Consider the following 23,395-nt stretch of genomic DNA (forward strand, 5'->3'; position numbering starts at 1 on the left):
TAGATTCATAGACACCAGCCACATGGTCTTTCCTAAAGGTGCTTGATGCTCTTTGCTGCTGACCTGAGCTTTTTTGTCCCATGTCCGTCCATGGGTGACCTGGGTCTGAAGAAGCACTGCTCGGGCTGAAGGAGGAAGCTGCAGTTGGCAAGGTAACAGCGGGAGAGCCTGTCACTGCAGAAACCTCAGGCTCTGCTGAAGAAAATTAGCAAACAGAAGGGGTTATGGGAGCAGAGGTGTTTTCACCTTCTCTAACGGACGCCAGCCTGATCACACGCATCTCTGGGCTCAGGCTCCTGGGGACTGACCTGTTGGAGTGCTGCTGGCAGGATCGGTGAAGGCTGTGGTGTTGCCCGGGGAATTGGAGGGGAGTGGGGTGGCTGTGGGCAGGGCCTCTGTACAGCAGACGTGAAAGAGGGAACAGGTGAAATCTTTAAATCAGGGCTATCCAGATGGGTGTATGCTTGTTTTTTCCCAGCTAAGAAGGTGAGTTCCTGCTTCCAAAGGGCGTTTCATTCAATTGTAGTCCACAAAAAGGACTTTAAAATATCATATTTGAATAATTGATTGATTAATTTATTGATTGATTGATTGATTGAATGATTGGTTGATTGGTTGGTTGGTTGGTTGGTTGGTTGGCTGATTGATGGGTTGGTTGTTTAGTTGGTTACTTGGTTGATGGGTTGGTCAAGTGTTGATTTTTCCAGTGATTGTGGGGCAGTCTCCACACCTACCCACAGGATTGACCCTTGTGCTGTTGGGCTCAGTGTTGAGGGTCAGCATCTCGTTGCTGTACTTCACACTCAGCAGCCTGCAGATCTCTGCCTGGGCTTCACTCACATCAATGCTGGGGGTGACACTCACGTACACCAGGCATTCAAACCTGGTAAAACACAAAACTACAAATGTGCTACCGCAACAGGGAGTTGCTCTGAATGCATAGATATTTAACTGTATTCGAACATCCCTTCTGAACGGCATATTCTTTAGAAATATTAAATATTAAATATTAGCTCAGGATGACCAACCGTGGTCATGGAGTAGGTCTTCTCTCAGCAAACAATTCAGACCCAAGAAACCAGGAGAATTGAGTTAATCACTCAGTTGCTTAAATTGCTCTATTATGAGCTGAATAACAACAAAACCAGTGAATCCTGTGCTCTCCAGGACCAGGTTTATCCACCCCTGTGCTAGCACATTGATAGCTGAAGTCTGAAACGTTACACCCCACTCTAATCTTACCTGACTTTCACTGGTGCCTTCAGAAAAGGTCTTCTTTCCTGAAAAATTGAAGAACATGTGTTTCATACAGTGCTCCACTTATCCCCGCAATCACTGTTCACACAGAATACTGTAATGCAGGATATAATCAGGGTTTTTTCATCCCCCTTGCATCACAGTATGGATGCCAAATAGGAATTCAAAACCAAACTTTTTGATGTAACACCCACAGATAAATAATGCTGTTTTTCTGAAATAGATTTGGGTAGTGTACACTAGAAAATTTGGTTATACGATGCATATTTAGCAGAGAGTCTAGGACATTCCAGTAGTGTTTCCTGTATATGCCCTGTTTCTCGCAAGTGATGTTTGTCATCCTCGTGGAAAATCCAGCAGAGGGTGTAGACAGAAACGCACCTGGTCTCCCTCTGTGTTTTGCGCATGAAGACTGTGGTTCCTGAAGTGAGCATTGAAACACATGGGACACAGGCGATATAAACAAGCAGACACATTGAATACCTGGCTCTTTTCACTTCATTCCACAAGATGGCAATATCTTTAGTAATACACACCTATGTGCAATCATGAGTTATGCACACACACCAACACACGCACGTACAGAGAGAGACAAAGAGAGAGAGAGAGAGTACATGAGTTCAAGACATATAGAGTCAATATATACACAGTTAAATTACAGGTTATTACAATTCATTGCTCTCTTCCTACCTTGCTGAAGGAGAAACAGAGATAGTAAGCACGGATATGTTGCTAGGAAACGTGGTCGTTAGCTGCAAAACATTGAAAGAACAGTTAAAAAAGGTCAACATGACAAATAAAGTCAATGTTACTACATTATTAATAATTCTGTTAAAAAAGTAATCATACCATCCTCATACAGCATAATGAATCTGTCAAATTATTTATATGTGACATTATTTCAAGTCTGTGTCTACCTACCCAGAAATTCACAATATGCTCCAGTGAATTTGCATGAGTCTTATTACTGTCCTGGTGGATTATGCAAACCTTCATCTGAATTTCATACAAAGACCATCCTGAAAACAAAAGACAAAAATAACCCAATTGTTCAATCAACCTAATTAAATGCAACCTCTTATCCAGTAATAAAATTCATGACATGACCTAAGTTTGATTGTTAATGTGAAGGCAATAAAATTCACAGCTTTTTGTTTTACTACGTTACTGCTTTGGTGTCCTTTTGTGTTACTCCATTTGTGATTGATTGTGAATTCTTAACGATAATATATCAGTCTTGGGAAAATGACACTTCCAGGAATAGCCACTGAGTTTTTAAGGCAAAGGGGACTATGAATGTTCATTTCATAGCCGTGAAATAAAAGAAAAAGAAGAATCTGTATTTCAGGTTTTTTGAAAGCATGTGCAGATTTGGAGGAGGCAAAGGAGGAGAAAGATGCTATGAGGAGGACAGAGGGCATTGGGGGAGGAGGCCAGAGGAAAGGTGAGGATTTGGGCTAGATGAAATGGTGCAGGGCAGTGTGGAAGGAGGAATAGAAGAGCAGCAGAGAAAGAGGATTTGGGGGGGGGGGGTCTCACCGCACTGCAGGCCAGCATCAGGCTGGGGGGGGCAGCCCTGTGTGTCCCAGTCCTGGGAGTCCCATCGCACCACATCGCCCTCCGAGCAGCTGAAGTTGGCCCCCCGCCCCCTGCCCCACATGCGGAACAGGGACATCTCCCCCAGGAAGTTGCTCCCCATCTCCACGACGACCTGCCCGTTGGCGAATCCGTGGGACGCCCCCAGGGTGAGGGTGCCGTTGGCGGCGAGGCAGCAGGGCTGGCCGGGCGCGGTCTCGTTGAGGCGCGCCTCCAGGACGCTGCTCCCGTTGACGTAGAGCCGCAGGTCGCGGGAGCGGCCCGACCAGCTCAGGCACACCGTGTGCCAGTCGGTCAGGGGCAGGTCGACGGCGGTGCTCCACTCGTCACCGAACAGCCAGACGCGCAGCGCCCCGCCACCCCCCGCCAGGCCCAGCTCCACCCTGGTCCCGCCCTGCTGCTTGTACGTGAACGCGGTCCACTTCGGCGAGGTTATCCTCCGGCTCAGCGCCACGCACACGCTCAGCTCGTCCAGCGCTGGCACCGAGCGCCCCTCGGCCAGCTGCCAGTACCCTGTGCTGCAGTGCAGGCCGCTGAACACGGCCTTGCTGCCCCAGAGGCTGCGGCCGGAGGAGCCTGGGAGTCACAGAGAGACGACACTGGGCACTCGCACACATTGAATCTTACTGCTGAATCACACTGAATCACACTGCAGAATTACACTGAATCTCACTTCTGTATCACACTAAATCACACTGAATCTCATTAAAATTCAGGACTGAATCGTGTTCAAACACGCAGAATCTAACAGTTGGATCACACTGAATCACGCTGAATCTTACTGCCAAACCACACTGTAGAATTACAGTGAGTCACACTGCTGAAATCAACTGAATTCGCACTGAAGCCAGAAAAAGTATTGTAACTACAATATCACAGATAGCAGCACAAAATGACAATGAGCAAAAAAATGACCAAATACCTGGTTATAATGTTACATCCATTACATCCACCGATTGTTATTTAAAATAAAAATTTATTTTTTCAAAACATTGTCAAAGTCATGTAGACTAACTTATTATTTAATGGCCATCCCATAAAATAAAATGATTTATAGAGTTATTCCCTTCATTTAATGGTTCTTCACCAGCAATATTGTTATCTTTTCATGGCTTTTATGGGATTTTTTATATTTTTATCATGAGGCCATTAAATGTTTCTAATCCAATATTGTTCCTACATATTTTCTTAAATACCTGAACACAGGATACAGGCAATGCCCACCATCTGCATGAACCATTGTGGTCTGACTTCCATCACAATTCTGAAAAGAGTTTGAAAAAAACAGCCATTTTACAGTTCTGTGTTAAAACCCATGCAATTTTTTTCATTAAAAAAATCTTCCTACTTCATGCTTCCACTGAAGTGCAGCTTGATTGAAGTTCAAAGCATGTACTCCACATTGTGACAGTAGTGTTTAATGTCAAGCAACCTGTGATTTTGCCCATTTTTAGAACAAGTGATACATTTTATGAAATAAACTGCAATAAATCCTTATAGAAACTTGAATTAAGCTTTGAAAATAAATACACATCTGTTCTCCATGCATCAACACAATTGCTTAGAACTTTAAAAACAGTAAATATACCATGGAGATAATAGAAAACTGATATTGTAAATTATGAAAGCTGCCTTCAAATACTTTATACAATGAAGACATTTTTTCCATTATCAAGCACTTATCAATGTTAAAGAAATTTTAATTTTCATGGAATTCATGAAATTTTAGTTATTTAATTCTTGCATTACTATTTTGTATAATCACTTGTAGAAAAGGGAATTCATCACATTAGGAAGTAAGATTTCAATATACTTCTAATACTTCTATTAAACTTTCTTTAATAAACTTCTAAATATTACACATACCCCTTTTGAAAAAATTATGGCAATTATTTGCCTTTGTTTTTAACTCAATCAAACTTTAAGCAAAACATTCTTATAATTCTAACATAAAGAATAACTTACCAAACAATGGTGTGCATGTGCACTGCTTATTCAAGCTAACAGCTAAACAAAAAATAAAAATAAAGCACAAGAGATGGAATGTATCACTAAAAAACAACATAAAGCATGTATGATTTATTTTAAACTAATCCTCTATGATATCAGGTGTTGAGGTTCACAGCAATGACGAATGATGTCTGTGTGTTTGACTCCACATTTACTCCTGTTTGCATAAGGTTATAAACTTAATCTCTGAAAACTGAACTTCCCACTCCATTTCCTCTCCAGTTATTCATTAAATGTGAGATACTACTCTCTCTCTCTCTCTCTCTCTCTCTCTCTCTTTCTGTCTCTATCTCTCTCTCTCTCTCTGGATAAAGTCATCCTATAAAATGTTGTGAGTTTGTTGTTTGCTTATTTGGTTATTTGGTGTTGTTTTGATTTTTATCTTTGATTTTATCTACATTTTAAAAAGTGTGAATCCAGAGCTGAATAAGACTTCTGTATCAAAGAAAAACAGTGCTGAAGCCTCACTGCCCCGACACGCATGCAGAGGAAAGATCGGCGTAAAGCCATGAGAGTGAATGAGTGTGAACAGGAGGAGGAGGGCTGCAGTGCACGCAGGTGCAGCATACTGCACATGCTCATGTCCCTGATGCACAAACGCCAGATGTTGGAAACAGATGTTCTGCAAACAGTGAAGAGAATGTTCTCACTGGGCCACTCATTAAAGAGCCAGACGGAGCTTTCATTGAGACCTCAGCGTGAACAAATTTAATTAGCGGTCCACGCGTATCTCCCACCTGTAGCATCTCACACCCCGGCGGCCTTTGAGTCGATACCTGTAGCCGAGCTGAGCTTACCGCCGTCCGGTCCTGTCATTCCCACAGCTGCCTCCCAGGCAATCTCTGTGCAGTTTAGTCACTGACTTCCCGGGCGATGCGTTTACTGCACAGTCGTGGAAAGGGATGTAACAAATCACGTGTAACAAACAGACTGGAAGTCGTGTGCTGTAAAATACTGTGCGAAGATAAAAATAAGACAATGTGCTGCACAATTGGCTGCTTGAATGTGTTGGAAAACTTAAATCCACTTATACAAAGCATGATCATATTGTTACATGTGGACTCCAGAGAGAGGTTAACACTACCTATACCTCTTTCTAAAAAAAATAATTAAAACAGAAATATTCAGTGATGTCTGAAGTAACCAACTGTAGGCTTTTTGCATTTCTGTGATTTGCCTGAGCGCCTGATTTATTCCAGCACATTCCCCCCCCCCCCCGAGTTGCTGGACGACAGAGGTGCAGTATTTCATTCACGTAGGAGGGTAGGCCCGGCTGCGGCAGACAAGAAGCTTATTCACCCACAAGCAGCTCATTCACCCAGAGAGGGTTCCCTGCTCCCTGGTCCTCTACTGTGGAACAGTGCCTGTTTCTCAGAAACATAATGACGGGGAACCGGAGAATGCCGCCGGTGACGTGCCTCTTGTTTCAGTGACGCTCCGCTGCCCTCTAGGGGAACTCTCCTGCATCACGGTTTGGCACAGTGTCCCAAACAGTGGTCCAGGGGGTTTCCCCCTGTTTGTTTCCTGTCCGTCCCCAACTGCTGACCCAGGATCGGTTTACCCACACCTTATCCTAATCCCATCATTTTGACAGACAAAGTGGATCCTGATCCTGGGTCAGCCCTTTGGAGCTGACGTTTCTTGCATTGGAGGAGGAGTCAGGTGTGACTGTGGGAGGGAACAGAAGGTATAATTGAACCCACCCTCTCACCCTCTGGCCCCTCCTACTTTCAATCAGAAGTGAGAGAATGCAGGAGAGTTTACTGAGAACTCAGGGAGAGAGCAGTGGAGATTCAGACTTTCAACTCAGAAGAGTTCAGCCAGCAAGGTAAGCTTGATATAAATATTACTTCAGAGCTATTGGAATTCTAAAGCTTTATTTAGTCTCTCTTAGCATTGCTTAGTTTTATTTAGGTTTTCTTAGGGAAAAATATCCAAAAATTGCTTTCATTTATGGTGAGAGTGATTAAAAATATGGATAATGTTTGATTGAGTAAATGTTTCAAAAACTTTAATTTTAAATTATTGTTTTTTATTTTTTTATTTATTTCAATAATTACAAACTGCCAACATCTGAAATTAAGCAATGTTGGCAAGAATTACATTGTTTAGCCTTGTTTTATAGTTCAAAATATACAATACACTCTAATACTGTATACAATGCAGTGAATAGTTGCTATATTGAAGGTCAGCTCAGTATACATATACCCTATGTATACCCTAACGGGCTCTAAACACTGCTTTCAAAACAAGATACTACCACAAAGTGATGGCATTTGCCTCAAAACAATAACATTCTGGGTTTATTATATTAAATTATATTTTACAGTTCATCAGTACATGTTAAAGAAAGTAATCACATAGCTGCAATGCAGTTCTACAAATCACAGAGGTTTTTATATACAAGGCTGTCCAGGCATTTTCTCATACCAGTGGTACATGAGGTTCCACATAAGGGCCACTAGGGGGGCATATTTCCCACTGAATGCACAGGCAGAGCACAGTAACTCAGGACTTCTCACCTCTGCCCTCTGCCCACAGAAGTGTTCTGGTTTGGGAGCTTTTGTCAATGGAGCCAGGTGTCCCTGCAGTTCTTTTGATGGTAAGTTCCTGTAAGCCCATCACTTCCTGGATTTTTATTTCGAGTGTTTTTTCAGTGTTTATGATGCTGGTGGTTTTGCGCTGAGGGTGTGTGGACCTGTGCTTCCTCAGGTGTTTTGCTATGCGCTGGCCGTGGCTGACCCTAGCTGTGACCTGGCCCAGTTCCTGCACTCTAACGGCAGCTGTGTGGCCTGTCCCACTTGTGGGCCAGGAGAGCAGCTTTCTGAGGTGGGCCCCCCAACAAAGAACAGAAGTACACAAAACTAAAAATACCACTGATCACATTTGTGCATTCATTCATTCATTCATTCATTCACTTTCTTTTAATTTAATAAAATGTACTGTGGTGTATGATAACAACCTGGAAAAAAATTGAGTGATGCTCATTTTCAGTGACAATGTATAGCACAATTTGTTGAATGGAAACCTTTTTTTTACTTAATTGTACTTGTTCATGCAACCAAAGCAGCATTTAAACCATTCATGATGCTTAACAGATTCAGGTCATGGTGATCGTTACCGTGTTAACGCCGCTGGCAGCTGTCCCGTTGGGGTAAATGAAACCGGTGATGTCACCGCCGTGTCTGTTGCCCGCCCCAGGACTGTGGCTATGGCGACGGGGGAGAGGGGCGGTGCGTGGCGTGCGGGGAAGGGGAGTTCAGCGCGGAGGAGGGGCTGGCACCCTGCTGGCAGTGCACCCAGTGTTCCCTCCTGAACCGGGAGGAGCGGGCACCGTGCGCGCCCACCAGCAATGCGGAGTGCGGGCGCTGCCTGAGGGGGTGAGCAAGGCGGGGCCGCCCAAAAAGTCCCCGTTATTACAGTCCATGTCTGGCGTCCCAGGCTACAGTCATGGAGCGCTGCAGTCAGTGTCTGTTTCAGGAATTTTTCCTTTGACTCAGTGGTTTTCTAAAGAGCCTGCACATTGGGTTGGCTACTGGTTGAAAGGAAACCACAAAAAATCCTGCATACTGCTTTCCAGGACTGGAGCTTGTGACCCCTCTTGTACATGTTTGCAAGTGAATGCAAAAGAACCCTAAAGAACAAAAATAATGGTACAGTGCCCACATTTCTCTAGTCGTGTGATCTCTCGGTCTCTCTCTCTCTCTCTCTCTTTTTCACTCTCTCACTCTCCCTCTCTTTCTCTGAAACAGGTATTATGAGATGAAGAGGAAGAGTGGAGTAACTGAGGCCCTGTGCATGCCCTGCTACAGCCCTACAGGAAAAATACGGAAAGAATGCCACCCCCCCTCCTCACTGAAAGCACACATATCTACAGCAGGTACCGCCCCCCCCCCCCAACACACACACACACACACACTCACACATGCACACACACACATATACAAGCACATTTAAATAACATGTATGTGCATTATAATCTCCATTAGCCCTTGTTTACTGAAACTGGTCTGCCATTATGACATATTCTATGGCAGGGTGGCCAAAGCTGGTCTTGCAGAGCCACGGGTCTGCTGTTCTGTGCTCTTGCGTCAATTAACTGGTTGTCAAGGGAGACCATATTAACAAACCTTTGTCTCTAAGGATTAATTGCGGATGTTTCAAGAACTCAACGTAAAGAAGATCCAGGAAGAAGTGCGTGATACCTATGTTTTGTCAATTATCATAAATGTTCATCCAATGGCATTTTGATTCATTTTAAATTATGTCTGCAAGTCATGTTATAGTTTATGGTTTTGTGATTCAGGGGCGGAGCCAGTCCCAGTGTCCATGGCTCTGATTGGTTCAGTGTCGGCTGCTATGGCTTTCCTTCTGGTGCACCTCCTGTGGGTGTTGCTGCTGACAGTGGAGAGACTCAGTGAGTTCTCAGCAATGCTAATGTATTGTACAAACACACACACATACATACACACACATACACACACACGCACAGGCATGCACAATTGTTATAAAAATACAGTAGAAGAAGTGAAACTTACAAAAATGCATCAGACTTGAACATGAAAGCACAGAGGTCTAGACAAGAGGTCTGGGCTACTCTACTACTCAGCTTGTACTGTAAATCACTTTTGACAAGTCTGCTAAATGAATGTAATGTACTGTAACTACCTCTCGTCTTTATGTCTAGAGCAAGGACCCAAGTGTTTGGCTGGCCAAGAGGACCTCTCTGGGCCCCAGTCTGCCGAATCACTGCACATGCTTCTCCCCTGCTCCCTGCCCTGTGCCACACCCTCTGCCACGCCCCCTGCCATGCCCAGCCATGAGGGACAGACAGACCAACGGACACATAGCACAGAGGACACGCCCAGGTACCGTTAGTACTCAGCACAGCTGTGTTTGCACCTGAAGAAGGAAACAGGAAAAGCTAGACATGGCACCATCACATCTGCTGAGTGCCGCAATGGCATGCATCTCACCATTTCCTATAAAAGAGAACTATGAAATGTGCCTGAAGATTTCAATATATGAATAAATTCCACGCTTATTTCAGCCCTACATGATAAAAACAGGTGCTTGGATCCAAAGAATTCAGTAACTATATTCATAAAAGATATCTTGCTCAACATTTGGTGACGTTTCAGAGTTCAGGTACATTTGTTAGGATTTGTCATTAAGCATATGGCACCATTTCAGTGGTAAAGGCAGTACGCCAAAACATTAGAATTTTTAGCTTGGTCTTAACTGGAAAACGCTGCTTGCAGATCTCTGAGGAGTCCAATGTGGTTGAAACTGAAACAGTGCCTTCCACAGGTGCTTGCACTCCCTGAACCCGGAGAAGGACCTGAATTCTCCCTCCATTGTAATCAACTTAACTACAAACATAAAGCCCTCCTGCCAGGGCGGAGACAGCGAGTGGGAGGGGCGTGAAGGAGCCAGCCGTACGCCTGAGGCCAAGATCTCCATGGAGGAGGTGGGACAAACACTGGTCTATGACTTCCTGAGCCTGAGTTCTGCACCGTGCTGATCTGGCAGAACAGAGGAAGCACGAGTGCTGTTTGCACCAGTACATTTTCCTGCCGTTTCAATTCAATGTTGTGTTATTTAAGCAAGCTTTTAATAGACCGCATATGTGTTTGTGTGTGCGTGTGTACACGGGTGTGTGTGTGTCTGTGTGCGTGTATGTGTGTGCACATATGTGTTTTTGTGTGTCTGCTGCCTGTCTGTGTGTGTGTTTGTCTGTAATGTAAGGTATGTAAGGGCTGCTCACATTACTGATACTCCTTCCTTTTTACATCTCACTGTAACACAGATGGAACTGAAGCTGGAAGAGATATGTACAGTCACTAAAGGTAGGCCTCCCCCACACAACAATTACACCCAATTAGATAAGCAGCATTTTATTCTAATTGGAAGTATGTGCCAGACTATGTGTGGTATGTTAACAGTATTTTGTCCTAATGGCAATATTATTGCCATGTGGATGTACTGTATTTCTAAGCCATTCTAAACTTTTTCTGAGCAATTATTTGAAATTTGAGAGTCACATATTTAGCTGACAGAGCCATACCCTGGAGCAGTCTGGTCAGACAACCCAAATAGGGAATTGGAGACAGGAAGAGGGAGGGGAAGATCGATTTGGGTCAGTAATTCACACTTCCTGGGATTGCATGTTGGTCTTCCCGGTGAATAAGTGCAGTGTGTGCATTAGTTTAACTGCCGTGAGAGGGAAAAGTAGGTCTCTCTATTCTACCCTCCCTATTTTATGGAGGAACAAACCACTGGTTTGCTGATTTATGTAGCCCAGGCAAATTTAAGAAGGGAGCAGAAATGTGAATGTGGTTTTCTTCAGGCCTTAAGCACACATGACACCATATAAAGTTAATATGTTATGTACAGTTTCTGGATACATAACATTACTGTAAAAGCTGCTTTGGAGTTACATGAACTGTGTTTTTTTTTTGCTTTGGACCACAAACACCCAAGGCTCAGGGCAAAAACTTCCTATGTCTGCCATTACAATACCAGCAGGTTCCCAGAAACCCCTCGAAAATATCCATCATCACAGATAAAAGCTATCTGGGCCAATCAAAACACTACACTAAACCATGATATTAAAAAGAAAAAAAACACTGAAACCGAACTATCCTTTTAAGGTGTATTTGATAGTCCTTTGTCTCATAGTATCCTGAGCTAAGACTTCTGGGTGGCCTTGTTGTCTATGGTGGGACAGGTCAAACCTTGGAGAAGTTGGACTACGACACGGTGCAAGACCTGTCTCTACTGCTCGACGCTGGGGGCAGGGGGGACGGCATAAGGAGGTTGGGTCAGACCCTGTCCGTTCCCCCGGAGGTCCTCAGCAACCTGCGTGGCTTCCAGGACCTTTTCCAGTACCTGCGCACCTCCACCTACACCCTGCTGCCCCAGCTGGCCAGGGCCGTGGCCTCCCTGCCCCGCCCCGACATCATCTCCAGGTTGCACCGCGGCCTAGGAGCCACGTCTTCTAGTGCTAATGCTAACACCCAGACCTAGCCGTGGCGCTAACCCACTGACTTTCGATGACACACAGATACAAGTCAACTCCACAACTGAAGCAAGGCCCATCCTGCCATAGAAAACCTAGCAGGGGAGTTTTAAATGTCGCTCTCAAAGGGCGATATTTCATCACACCTGAGACGCATCACTACTGCTCTGGGTCTCTTGGGGAGGTGGCGTGGAAAGGAACCAGACCCTTGTCCTATTCTTCATTGCCATTCAGCTCCTCCTAAGAACCCAGGACTCACATTTCAGCTCAGTGCAGAGGAAGCCTGGAAACATGTGACACGTTGGCGGACTCTGAACTAGAGGTCACGGGGTCAAACGTCACCTCTGAGAAAGTCAGTCACCCCCCCCAGTCACTGTGGCTGACCACAGTATATACACACTCATTATATACGCTCACATGCTCAGTATATACACACACTCAACACAGCCAGTCTCTTCACTGCCTCATCTACCCCCGCACCCCAACACACCCCTCTGATGCCTGAGTGTTAAATAACATTTGGACTCTTGCATTATTTAACCACAGGTAATTGAGACTTTGGCACTGTGTGTATTACTGTATTCCTGTGTTTGCCATGAAAAATGAATAAGGGGACTGCTATCTGTCACGTACGTGGCAAGTTCCAGGGGGATTGGAGAGATGATCTCAATGGAATGAGGGTAAAGACAGCTAGAGAAGGTATTGTGTATGCGTGAACGCTTGTAGTTCCTCAAAATAAACTGACTCTTACGTCTCCCTCAGCTGCATCTTCAGGTAAGTCCACAAGGAAGTGTCTACCTTTGTTTCTCCTTCCACCCGTCTGCATTGACACTGTATGCCTCAGGCACTCAGTAGCGCTGGGTCGTTATACTACATCCCTGTGCCGCACCAATAATGCAACTCTTCATCCGTCTGTGTTTTACCTTTTATGTAAGTTCAGTTGTTTACCAAAATGTACATTTTTGGTCTCTTAGTACTGTGCACCTTGGTGATGCGATGTTCATTTCATTATTTTTGGGGTCCTGCTTTTGTAGTGTATACCTTTTCACCAAATCAGTGACGTTGTGCCATGCCCTGTTGTTAATAAATTAACTGCACATATGATTTATGTATGAGGGGAAACAGTCCCCCAGAAAACAATACTTTTACCTTTTGTTACACCTTTGTCTCATAAGATTTGTTTTCAGAAACTTATGAAAGTGATGTGATGCATATTGGTGTTTATGACAAAGTATATCCTGTGTGTATGCGTTTGAAGAACTTGTAAATATAATGCAAACTTCTTTGAACTGTTTACAAGGTAGCAAGAGTGATCTCGATCTCCGCCTGGCTTTCTCCAGTCGCTATGGCAGCAAGCTCCCCTTTGCACGACGCAAGCGAGCGAAAGGGCAATATAGTTCATACAGGATTACAGTGTCATCGGCTAAAATAAAGAATTGTTTGTGTTATTCACTGATATTTACTAAGAAAGGCAGTATTCTTTCTCGTGACATAATTTTAAAAATTTTGTTCGCTATTTTAATTAAGTTCCCAATAGCTGCTTCTGCAGCGACAATGGGTAAATGCGTTTAACTCCGCTGGGAGGCGCTGTGTTCTCCTTCATATCTGTATGAGCTGTCCACGTCCCCGTGTATTGCGCGGGTCTATGTGTCGGCAAAAAAATAGGAAAGAAAACTTAACTAAAAATGGCGGAAGGCGCGACGTCTCTGAAAGGGCTGCGAGCTCAAATGGGTAAGATTATATATATTTTAAAGCAAATATAAATCGATCTTGCTTACCAAGGGTTCGGGACAGTTGGAAGTTGAACCCGTCAACATTTCGAATGGCTTGTTACTGCTCCGGCAGTTTGTTGTCACTGAGCCGGGCAGGTCTGGAACTCATTCACTTTGGACGGACATAGCTAGCCAGCTTGCTAAATTAGGCTACAGCAGTGATAAAAGTTTTCTAGATACCATTATTCTTACGGCAATACACGCTGTTTGCTTTTGATTAAAGTAGAGATGCAGTTAGTAAACCTGTAACAGTGACTATCTTGATCAAGGCAAATAAGGGAGCAAGTTACCTCCTAATGACTAGTGAACGAGATAGAAATTTGTGGCCGGTTGATCATCGTTGACTGGCGCCATACGCAGCCGATGTCAGTTTTTTTCATTGGATGTGAGTAACCTTAACAGTTAGAGGGGATGATGAGGTAAAGTGTCTTGGACATATTTCATCGTTAGTGGTACATGTTATTTTCCAGCTCTGGCTCTTTTGAAATGATGACACGATAAACTTCGCCAATAACACTATTGTGGAAACCGCTTGGTTCAAGGAAGTCATGCTAGTTTAAGGCTAAAAGAGCAACTAGCTAACTGGCGTACGAAAATAAAATTTGTAATGAATAGTAAAATTGACATACCACACGGAATTAGTTATTATTTTTTATTATTGATAGCTTCGTGTTAGCTAGCCAGGTAATTTCGCCGAGCAACGTCATCTTAGGGCAAAATTAACGTTAACCACCCGGCCGACAAGCTTGGAGTGTGATTGTTTTGCTGTTTTCCGGCTAATTTAGCTCAGGTTAGTCGCTTAGATAGTTTGCCAACGGTAGCTTGCTAACTCCGCGTCATGTGAGACAATGTGATCTGCTAGTGTTCCCTGACTGAACGCCTGCAACCAGCATGCAGCGCTGATATTAGTTAAGTGTTCGTGGACGTGTAGTGACATAATCTGCGAAATGACAGTGATTTGAAATGATTTGATTTTCTATCTCCTGGACTTTCGATCCTAATAAGATTAAGTGTGGTTGTGACAGTGATTCGGCTTGCTGTTATCTTATTTAGGGAAGTGCACAGTAGCTGGACAGAGCTGTCATGCAGATAAACGCATGACAACCTCTCTTCCTTCCACTTCGATATCAGCCTACTCTTGAATGCCGCCTCGTCTCTCACTTTTAAACGCATTCTCTCTCTATGCTCCTGGTCTTGTTAGCGTAAAGGTCTTGGGTCGGTGTAGTCGGATGAGTCTCTTCCTGAGAGCCGGGGCGCTTGTGGTTTGAAAGAAAGGTTGCTGACCTGGAAGTGAGGAATGTCCGCGCTGTGGGAATACACAGGAATCAGTGTGTGTGTGTGTGTGTGTGTTTGCACGCGCGTGATCAAAGCTTGCTGTTTGTTTTTAAAGGTGTTTAATTACAGGCTGCTGCGCATGTAGGAACGGCTATCGCTGTACAGTTGTCTCCCAGCATCGACGGAGAATTACCTGTAATATAACCTCACTGTATCGTAAATCGCATGGCAAATAGTTTTTTTTATATCTCTCCCTCTGTAGCCCCTTGTGTTTTCTGGCTGTGCCTCTTGGGGGGGGGTAGTTTTTGGTTGGGTTAGTGCAGGTCAGGTCAGTACATGTATGTTTTGGCTGCTTGGCTGCCAACGTTAGATCCATCACCATGCTCCTGTTTAAATCTAGCTGTCACTTAATGATTTCATTACCAGGTTTGATCCCACATTGGTTGGTTTTTTTATTCGCCTTCATCTGCAGCAGCTGTGATATTGCCAGGCAACTGTGGAATTTCATGATTTGTTGAGCTGGGCGTTAAATAACCCACTTCATATTACTGCAGTCGCGTCGCGGGGGTTGCTTGCGGTCTCGTAGCTGCCTGTGACACTGGATGGGCTGCCATTTTTCTGCTCTGAAATGCATGCTGGTCCGCAGTGGCCCTTGGAATAACCGCTCAGTGTGCTGGCTCCTGGTCCCATGTTAGTGGAGTCTGCCCTAACTCAGGAGATATTGGACATCTTTCTCTCTTTGTGTGGTTTGGCATGGTTGCCGACTTTCCCTTGGCAGAACTGCGATCGAGCACGTCGCTGCCCGGTCAAAGTCTGAGACTCCATCGAGAAGCACAGCTCGGGTTGCCCCTGGACACAGATTTTTATTTGTTTGCTTTTAAAAAGTCGGATACTGCCGATTCGTTTGCCGTTTATGTACAGACAGAGCAAATCAAGGGCTTCTCTTATTTTATCCAACAATGCATTGATTATATGGTTGTGCTGGCCTGTGTCCATGCGAGGTTTCAGCTGAGCTTTTCCCTTTCCATTCCCGCCTTCTTCAGAATCAGGGGGAAACTAAGGAGGCAGTTGTTAACTGCTTCCAAAGGCCTCAATGGCCATTTTGTTCTGGCTCGGGCGACGGGATTGGACCAAACGTTAATTGATTTTTCAAATCCAGCCCGGGAGTGTGTGCCTGTGTCTATGCGCACGCCCCCCTTCCCCCCCCAACCCCCCCTCCTCCTCTCGGGTTTTCTCTGAGGCGAACGCTCGTTGTTGTTCTCTCTTGTTTTGATTAGTGGAGTATGGCTGCAGACAGAGGGGGGGGGGGCAGTGTTAATGAGTAGCCCACTGTTGCTCACACACCCCCTTTTTCAACGGCTCTTCTGAATATCTGAATGTCTGACAGTTAAAAAGTTCTTCATCCAATCTGCTGTCTCTGTCCCATTCCTCTGACTGTTACACTACACAATCTTTGCTCTTACCATCTGCTGCTCAGTTTGTTCTTGCACATAGTTAATTACTTTGTCTTGCTAATGATATGCAGCATCAGCATCACCTATTTAGATTAATATCTAGGTCTAACCGATGACTGTTCGTCTGACTGATTGGCTTGGCTACATCATTTGAGCTTATTTCAGCGAACAGCAGACAAGCGGTCTTATTCAGTCCAAGAGCCTTGCACCCCGGGTAGTGAAATTAGCATCTCTAAGGTTTCTCCTCATCCACACTGTCAGGCATCTTAAAAGAGTGTGTTCTCTCTGTGGCTGCAAACGACAGCTCTTATGAACACAAACACAAACGCATGCACACATGCGCGTATGTGCACATACTCACAGGCACACATGCACACGCATGCACACACATACATGCACACGCACACACACACACACACACAGACTGGGCACATCACCCAGAGGTAGCCATTAGGCACAAACAGTGTCAACTGTGCAGAGTTTGTTTAGAAGGTGTATGTGTCTTGAGGGATGAACTCTCGTGGGAAAGTCTCCCGTTGAAGATCACACTGTGTTTTTACTACCCGAGTTCACACAGAGACGGGTACGTACAGAGACGGGTACGTACAGAGACGGGTACGTACAGAGACGGGTACGTACAGAGACGGGTACGTACAGAGACGGGTACGTACAGAGACGGGTACGTACAGAGCTGCGTTCGCTGCCCCACTGCACCTCGCCCCTACTCATTTTAAATGCCATTTGAAACTCTCCTGCAGGTCCCTGAGAATTTTCTCTTTGACTCGTTGCCAGCCAGAATGTGCAACTGTGAAAGTCCCATTTTGTTTGGAGTATCGGTGGAAATGGGTGTTTTGGGAGTTTCACTGATGTCTGAAGCCAAGGCCAGAAAGCATTTTAAATAAAGTGTTTGACCCGGGTCAGGTGTGTTGGTGATGTTGATGTGGGAATTGAGAATTGGGCTTCTGCTACAGCGGCTGTAAAACTCTGAGGACTGTGGTCCTGTGGAACCTGGCTGCATAGTCCTGAGGGTGAGTGCAGAAATGAGAGGAATGCAATCGGATGGAAAACGATATTGTTGAACATTTGCAGAAAAATGTAGATCTCGGACTTCTGTAATAGGAGGGATAACTGGTCGTGTGTGACGGCAAGGCTGTCTGAAACGTGAAATATTCTCACGTCCGTTTAGAAGAATTGGACGTGTGAGGGAGATTCTGAAGAGGCCCACAGGGCAGGGTCCCGTCTGAATACAGACTGTGGAATTATCGCAGTTTGGTTGAGAGCGACGCCTCCTCTTCATCCAGCACATTGAATCACTTTGCTTTGCATTGCGTTCGTCCCGCAGAAGCTCTTATCCCAGAGCGGTGTACAATGGGAAGAGGCATTAGTGCATCGGCGGGAGTTATATGAGCAGCTGTGATATAGGCCAGTCTATACAGCACCCCAGAGGCTGTGTGTGAGTAGCACTGCTTACATGCTAAACGGTGCCAGCCCAGGGTCAAGACACGATCATCACAATTGCACTCAGTGACATAAGTGAAACTACCTGTTACCATAGCAACCACTGGATGAATCGTTTGGCGGTGTATGTGGTTCTTCTCGTCTTTATTTTTGGCACACAATCCTGGAGCCGACCTGCCCATAGTATCGTCTGTCTGCGATCGATAGAGACTAATGGATCAGGAGCTGTTCTCTCTCTCTCTATCTCTGATCCAGGACTGCCACTTGAGCATTTTAGAAGTAAATCTCCTGCATTTGAATGTCAGGAATCTGTAACTCCTCATGCTCTGCGTCTATGTGCAGTGCAGTTTTTACCTTGCGTGAGTGTTGTTTTTCCCTGTGAGGGTGAAAGGCTTTGGCTGCATTCAGGTCAGGATGGCCAGTCTGGGTGGCGGAGACAGGAATTGGGACCCGGGGTGGGGTCCAGGCCTTGTATCTGAATGGCACGAGTGAGATGGTGGCAGTTTTGGAAGTGCAGAAAACCACGTTTCGGACAGACCTTAGTTGAGAGTGCCTCTGGGTGAACAAGGGGACCGCCATCACCCCCATCACCCCCATCACCCCCGCCTCTCCCAGAGAGGAGCGGAGCGTTTGAGCGGCTCTGTGTGTGGGGGCAATTCACCCCTCCCTTAATGCATCCCCTGTGGAGTGGGACAGACTGCCATTGTGCATGTCTGTGTGTGTGTGTGTGTGTGTGTGTGATAAATTCCCTTTGTATTTGTCTGACAGGGTGTCTGGAGTGTAGTTCCTGGTCAGTCATGCTGGCTGGTGTCACTCTCCTGGATTTAGTCTTTAGATGCTCTGGGTGCTGCAGATGAGTGCTTCAGTACAATAATTTGGGGGGGGGGGGGGTCGCGTTATACGAACCTGGCAAAGGAAGAAAGGTGTGTTAAAACCGCAGTGGGGCTGCTGGAAGGGCTGGGGAAACGTCGTCAGGGTCTGCACACTCTCCACGCGTGGAGCTTGGCTCCCGCGGGTACGCATAGTTTACCTCTTATCTCCACACCGAGGAGCTGCGTGTGAGGGCAGGCCCCGGTGTTTCATGTCCCTGTAGTTAAGAGAGCAGAGAATGAGGCGCAGGCTCACAGAAAGCAGCGTAATTAGCACTTGCGTACGCTCTGAATTGCAGTAACAGGTGGGATCTGTGCAGTAGCTGGCTCCATGTCTGCTGCATTGCCTGGAGACCGGCTCCATAAGATCGTGTGCTAATGTAGTGTGCTGGGGAAATGTACAGCGTGGGAAAAGGGTCAGATTGGTTCTGTGTGTTATGTTTTTCTGGCTCTAAATAATGTTTCAGGTCGGTCACCTGGTGACGGTGCCGTTTTCCTGTGAAAGGTTCATGCAAATCCAGCTGGCACGCTGAAGAAAAAGTGCCGCGTGTCTTTTCCTGTTCTGTTTCCACCATCAGGCCCTGCTTGCGGCCTGTTTCTCTGTGTGTCCTGTTTCCACCATCAGACCCTGCTTGCTGCTGTTTTTCCTGTTTCATCAGCCTGCTTTGGCCTGTTTCTCCACTACCATCAGACCCTGCTTGCGGCCTGTTTCTCTGTGAGTCCTGTTTCCACCATCAGGCCCTGCTTGCGGCCTGTTTCTCTGTGTCCTGCCTTACCCATCAGGCCCTGCGTGCCGCCTGTTTCTCTGTGTGTCCAGCATTACCCATCAGACCCTGCTTTGCGGCCTGTTTCTCTGTGTGTCCTGTTTCCACCATCAGACCCTGCTTGCTGCCTGTTTCTCTGTGTGTCCTGTTTCCACCATCAGGCCCTGCTTGCGGCCTGTTTCTCTGTGTCCTGCCTTACCCATCAGGCCCTGCTTTGCGGCCTATTTCTCTGTGTGTGCTGTTTCTCTGTGTGTGCATTACCCATCAGGCCCTACAGGTGCCCTGTTACCCACTGGCTCACGTGTGTTTCACTTCTACTGCAGGAAAGGACAGTCACACATTACCTGCGTAAGATTTTTATTCCGTGAGGTTCCTGGCTGCTCTCAGGTAGACATTCCTTCCCTATGGTCACGTAACCATGCCAACACTCAAACATTCTGATGAAAGAGGAACCAGACGGCAGATTTTCCTGTCTGATCCCGTATGTAGATACCCGGTGGTGATGAAACGGGATAACAGTTGCAGTTGGAGACTCCAGAGAGAGGGGGAATGGAGGTTAAAAATAAGAACGAATGAAAAACCTGCGATATGCGAGCGGTGCGTGTCCTGACCCGGGATTGGGGCAGGATGAGACAGCAGTGGGCTCTTGCTCTGCCGTAATTGGCCGCTTGGCTGGTGTGGGCCCTTGCTTGTCATGCGGGCGCTGAAGTGGCTCTTTGTGACGGGATGTGCGCTGACGGCCCTGTGCTTCAGCTGCAAGGAGCGGGCGACTCACCCTTTGCATATTCTGAGGCGGCTTGACAAGCGTGATACACCTCAGTCTCGCCTTGCAGCATCACATCAGCATACACACACACCTCGTACATACATACACCACACGACACTGCACTTCACACTACACACACACATATACATCACAACGGCATACACACCTGCTAGATACACGCAAGACCACTACAGACTAACATTCACATGTGCATGCACATACACACATGCTGTCACACACACACACACTCACTCTCACACAGCACACACACGCGCACACTCACAGACTCGCACACACACCCGCACACACTGTGCATTTGAGCTGATGCTGCAACAGTAGCAGAAGCGAAAGGGGTCATTGTGACTGGTTGGCTGTACGGAGGGGGGCGGGGTCAGCAGCTGCCCTCCCTTTCCCTGTGGTCCCACGCCTCTCCTCCCTGGCTGTGCTGTGCAGACCTCAGCAGCCGCAGAACTGCGCGGGCGAGGCGGGAGCCATGTTGGGCTGGTCCTGGGGATCCAGGAAATCCCAGGCTGCAAAAGTATTCGCAGCGAAAGGAAAGGAAAGGAGGGAAAGGAGCCGCAGAAAAGTCCTCCTGTACAGTGGGCCGTTAGCCTACCTTCCCCTGGCAGCGCACACTGACCGTCTGCTTCAGCTGCTTACGGTACACAGCAGGCCTCCACAGGCCCGCTCATCGGTTCGACGGTCACAGGGTGTGCTGGCTTTCACCTGGTAATCAGCAACCGGGTCACTCGCCAGGTGCGGGGAGTTGACTGTGTGACCAGCTGCTTTGATTGATTAATTAAGCCCTGAGTTAACAGGGAAAAGCAGCGAGACTGCGTGACTCCAGGGTGGAGGCGTCCTGTACTGTAGCATCCACTGAGGAAAGGGCTGTGTGCAACACCCCATGTCATGTTGCTCAGTGTGCGGTGAGCCGCAAGGACACCCACAGTCTGATGGTGTAAAACAGATAATGTATGACAATAGGAACACTTAACTGAGGCCTCTTCTGTCTGAAATATGATGAAAGGTGTGGGGGGGGGTGTCGTCTGTCTTTGTGTTTCAGTTTCTGTACGTGAGGAAAGTATCTCTCCCGTATTGCATGTTAGAATGAAGGTTGACTCACAGACAAATATTAACACACCAGCTTTCTCGGTTTTCGGCTGAGATTACGGTCTGTTCTTATCGTCAAACACAGCGTACGGGTTTAACGTCCACGCCCGACTTGCTGTGACCGGTTTCCTTATCGGACACATCGGATGCAAATTCACATCAAAGTAAATATGAATCTACTGGGGGTAGAGTAGGAGGGGGAGGGGGGTTTGTCTCAGGTTACGGACATCACGGCTCCTGATATTGTCATTGATTGGCCCCGCCCTTGCAGCTGTAAAGAAGGAAAGACCCCATTGGTGGATGGGGAGGGAGGGGCAGCTCTGTGGGAGGCTGTATGGGGCAGAGTCAGGGCAGCAGCGATACCTGCTGCTTTGAAGCAGGGAGATTTCCATCGGTTTCCAGGGACTCACCTGCAGCTTCTCTTTCCATTATGGGACCTGCGTCAGGTAGCAACCGTTGCCATGGCGCCGACCGGAAAGTATCGTGTGATCTTCACAAGGAGAGGTAGCTGTAAGAGGAACCTGGAAGTGGCTTTTTGACGGGTCTTTTAAATGGTGTGCTTGTGTTTTCGTTCACTTAGTCTTGTGAGAAGGATTTTTCTCCCCCAAAGCAGTGAAGACTTTGTTTGTTCTCTCCCTCCTGTTTTGTTTCTCTCCTCTCCCCTGTGAGTGTGCACATTAAGCTGCTCTCTACTGACTGGCACTGGGCAGCAGTGTCAGCACTCCGCACACAGGGCTGGAGATGCACACCATCACAGCACTGTGTGATACATCTGCATGTGATACACCAGTGTGTGATACACCTGTGCGTCATACACCTGTGCATGATACACCAGTGTGCAGCCCCCAGAGCTGGAGTAATATTCTCTCAACGCAACAGCAGATTCATTTACTTTTAGGCACTTGGACACTCTTACCCAGAGTAAATTATTCAGCTTGCGTTACTTTACGTGCAGTCCATTCATACCGCTGGATATTTGACTGAAGGGGAACTCTGGTTGATTACCTTGTTCAGGGGTGCAATGGCGGTGTCAGGGCCCCACCTGGGAATGGAAGCTGTGATGTTTGCGTAGCCAGCCGGGTTTCTCATCCCCATTAGCATGCTCTGCACTGTCCTGAGCTCCGCCCAGGGCTCTGTAAGGCTGTAGCTCCCCCTGGGCCAGTGGGCCTCTAAAACCCAATCGATGATGGTGTGCTCATCCTAATGGAAAGGCCATTAGCCACGCCCTCTTTCCACTGTTCCCCAGCGCATGCATTTACAGCAGACAGCAAGCGCGTTTCAGGCCTTTTCCAAACCGCAGAGGAGAGGCTAGCCAGTCTAAATTTCCTCTGGGATTAATGGGGAATTTGGAGCACTCCACACCACCCCAGCTAATCCCATTTTGGTAACCCCCCCCAAATATTGATGATCATGTATTTGGTTTTTCAGAAGGTTCTCTGTTCTACCGCAGACAGAAACTTGCCACTTGCAGTAACAGGTTGACGTTCTTGATTAACAGGCTGGGTAGCTCTGGGTTAGATACTGTGTGTCTACTTCTGTGATATGAGTGGTTATGCCCGTCAGCTGTCACTCATGCAGTATTATGGGGGAGTGAGTTTACAGCCTAATTTTTGTGTTAATTTCTGGATTGTTGTTTTTAGTCTTTTATTTTGTTTTTTTCCCTACTAATTGACTTCTGTACTGCTGAAATGGAGGGAAAAAAAGCGAAACGGACAGGGTGATGACATCACCGCCCAGCTGCATAGCACTGGGCCTCAGGGGGAGAGGCTGTAGGATGAGCCATACGCTGTCTGGAAACAGGAAGTGCGGTGGCTGGGCTGGTAGGGCAGTGCAGGGTAGAGCCGGGGTCTAGTCAGAGCTCAGCCCAACCCCCTTCCCCCTCCCCCTAATCAGCCTCCCAGTGCACTCTGGGGGACAGGGTGCTTATCACAGGGCTACAGTCAGCGAGCTCTCTGCTTCCTGAGACTGGACCTTCTTTTGAATGCAGACCCATACTGGGAAAGCTAAAGGCTAATTTGTACTCTGCACTAATGCATAGCTGCA

General features: G+C 46.6%; 2 protein-coding genes and 1 long non-coding RNA gene across 3 annotated transcripts in view; 2 read left to right on the forward strand and 1 right to left on the reverse strand.

The window, feature by feature from the left end:
* Positions 1-315: 315 nt before the first annotated feature.
* On the reverse strand, positions 316-1,302 carry LOC135252018 (uncharacterized). The gene is made up of 3 exons (XR_010329255.1): positions 1,243-1,302; positions 735-883; positions 316-395 (listed from the first exon to the last, which is right to left on the reverse strand). It is a non-coding gene; the product is annotated as an uncharacterized LOC135252018 (long non-coding RNA).
* A 4,943-nt stretch (positions 1,303-6,245) lies between these two features.
* On the forward strand, positions 6,246-12,246 carry LOC135249710 (tumor necrosis factor receptor superfamily member EDAR-like). Its single transcript, XM_064325228.1, has 10 exons — positions 6,246-6,272; positions 7,576-7,692; positions 8,065-8,243; positions 8,616-8,743; positions 9,007-9,057; positions 9,170-9,280; positions 9,551-9,731; positions 10,174-10,333; positions 10,673-10,712; positions 11,594-12,246. Exons 1-10 carry the CDS (start codon positions 6,246-6,248, stop codon positions 11,890-11,892), a joined length of 1,293 nt encoding a protein of 430 aa, XP_064181298.1. The 3' UTR covers positions 11,893-12,246.
* A 1,216-nt stretch (positions 12,247-13,462) lies between these two features.
* The window catches only part of LOC135249711 (ensconsin-like), a 32,371-nt gene continuing 22,438 nt past the window's right edge, over positions 13,463-23,395 (forward strand). The window contains exon 1 of the mRNA XM_064325229.1: positions 13,463-13,615. Within this exon, the coding sequence (XP_064181299.1) occupies positions 13,570-13,615 (46 nt within the window). The 5' untranslated portion in view covers positions 13,463-13,569. The remainder of the gene's footprint in view (positions 13,616-23,395) is intronic.

The sequence above is a fragment of the Anguilla rostrata genome, chromosome 3, assembly GCF_018555375.3.
Source record: "Anguilla rostrata isolate EN2019 chromosome 3, ASM1855537v3, whole genome shotgun sequence".
Classification (NCBI taxonomy): domain Eukaryota; kingdom Metazoa; phylum Chordata; class Actinopteri; order Anguilliformes; family Anguillidae; genus Anguilla; species Anguilla rostrata.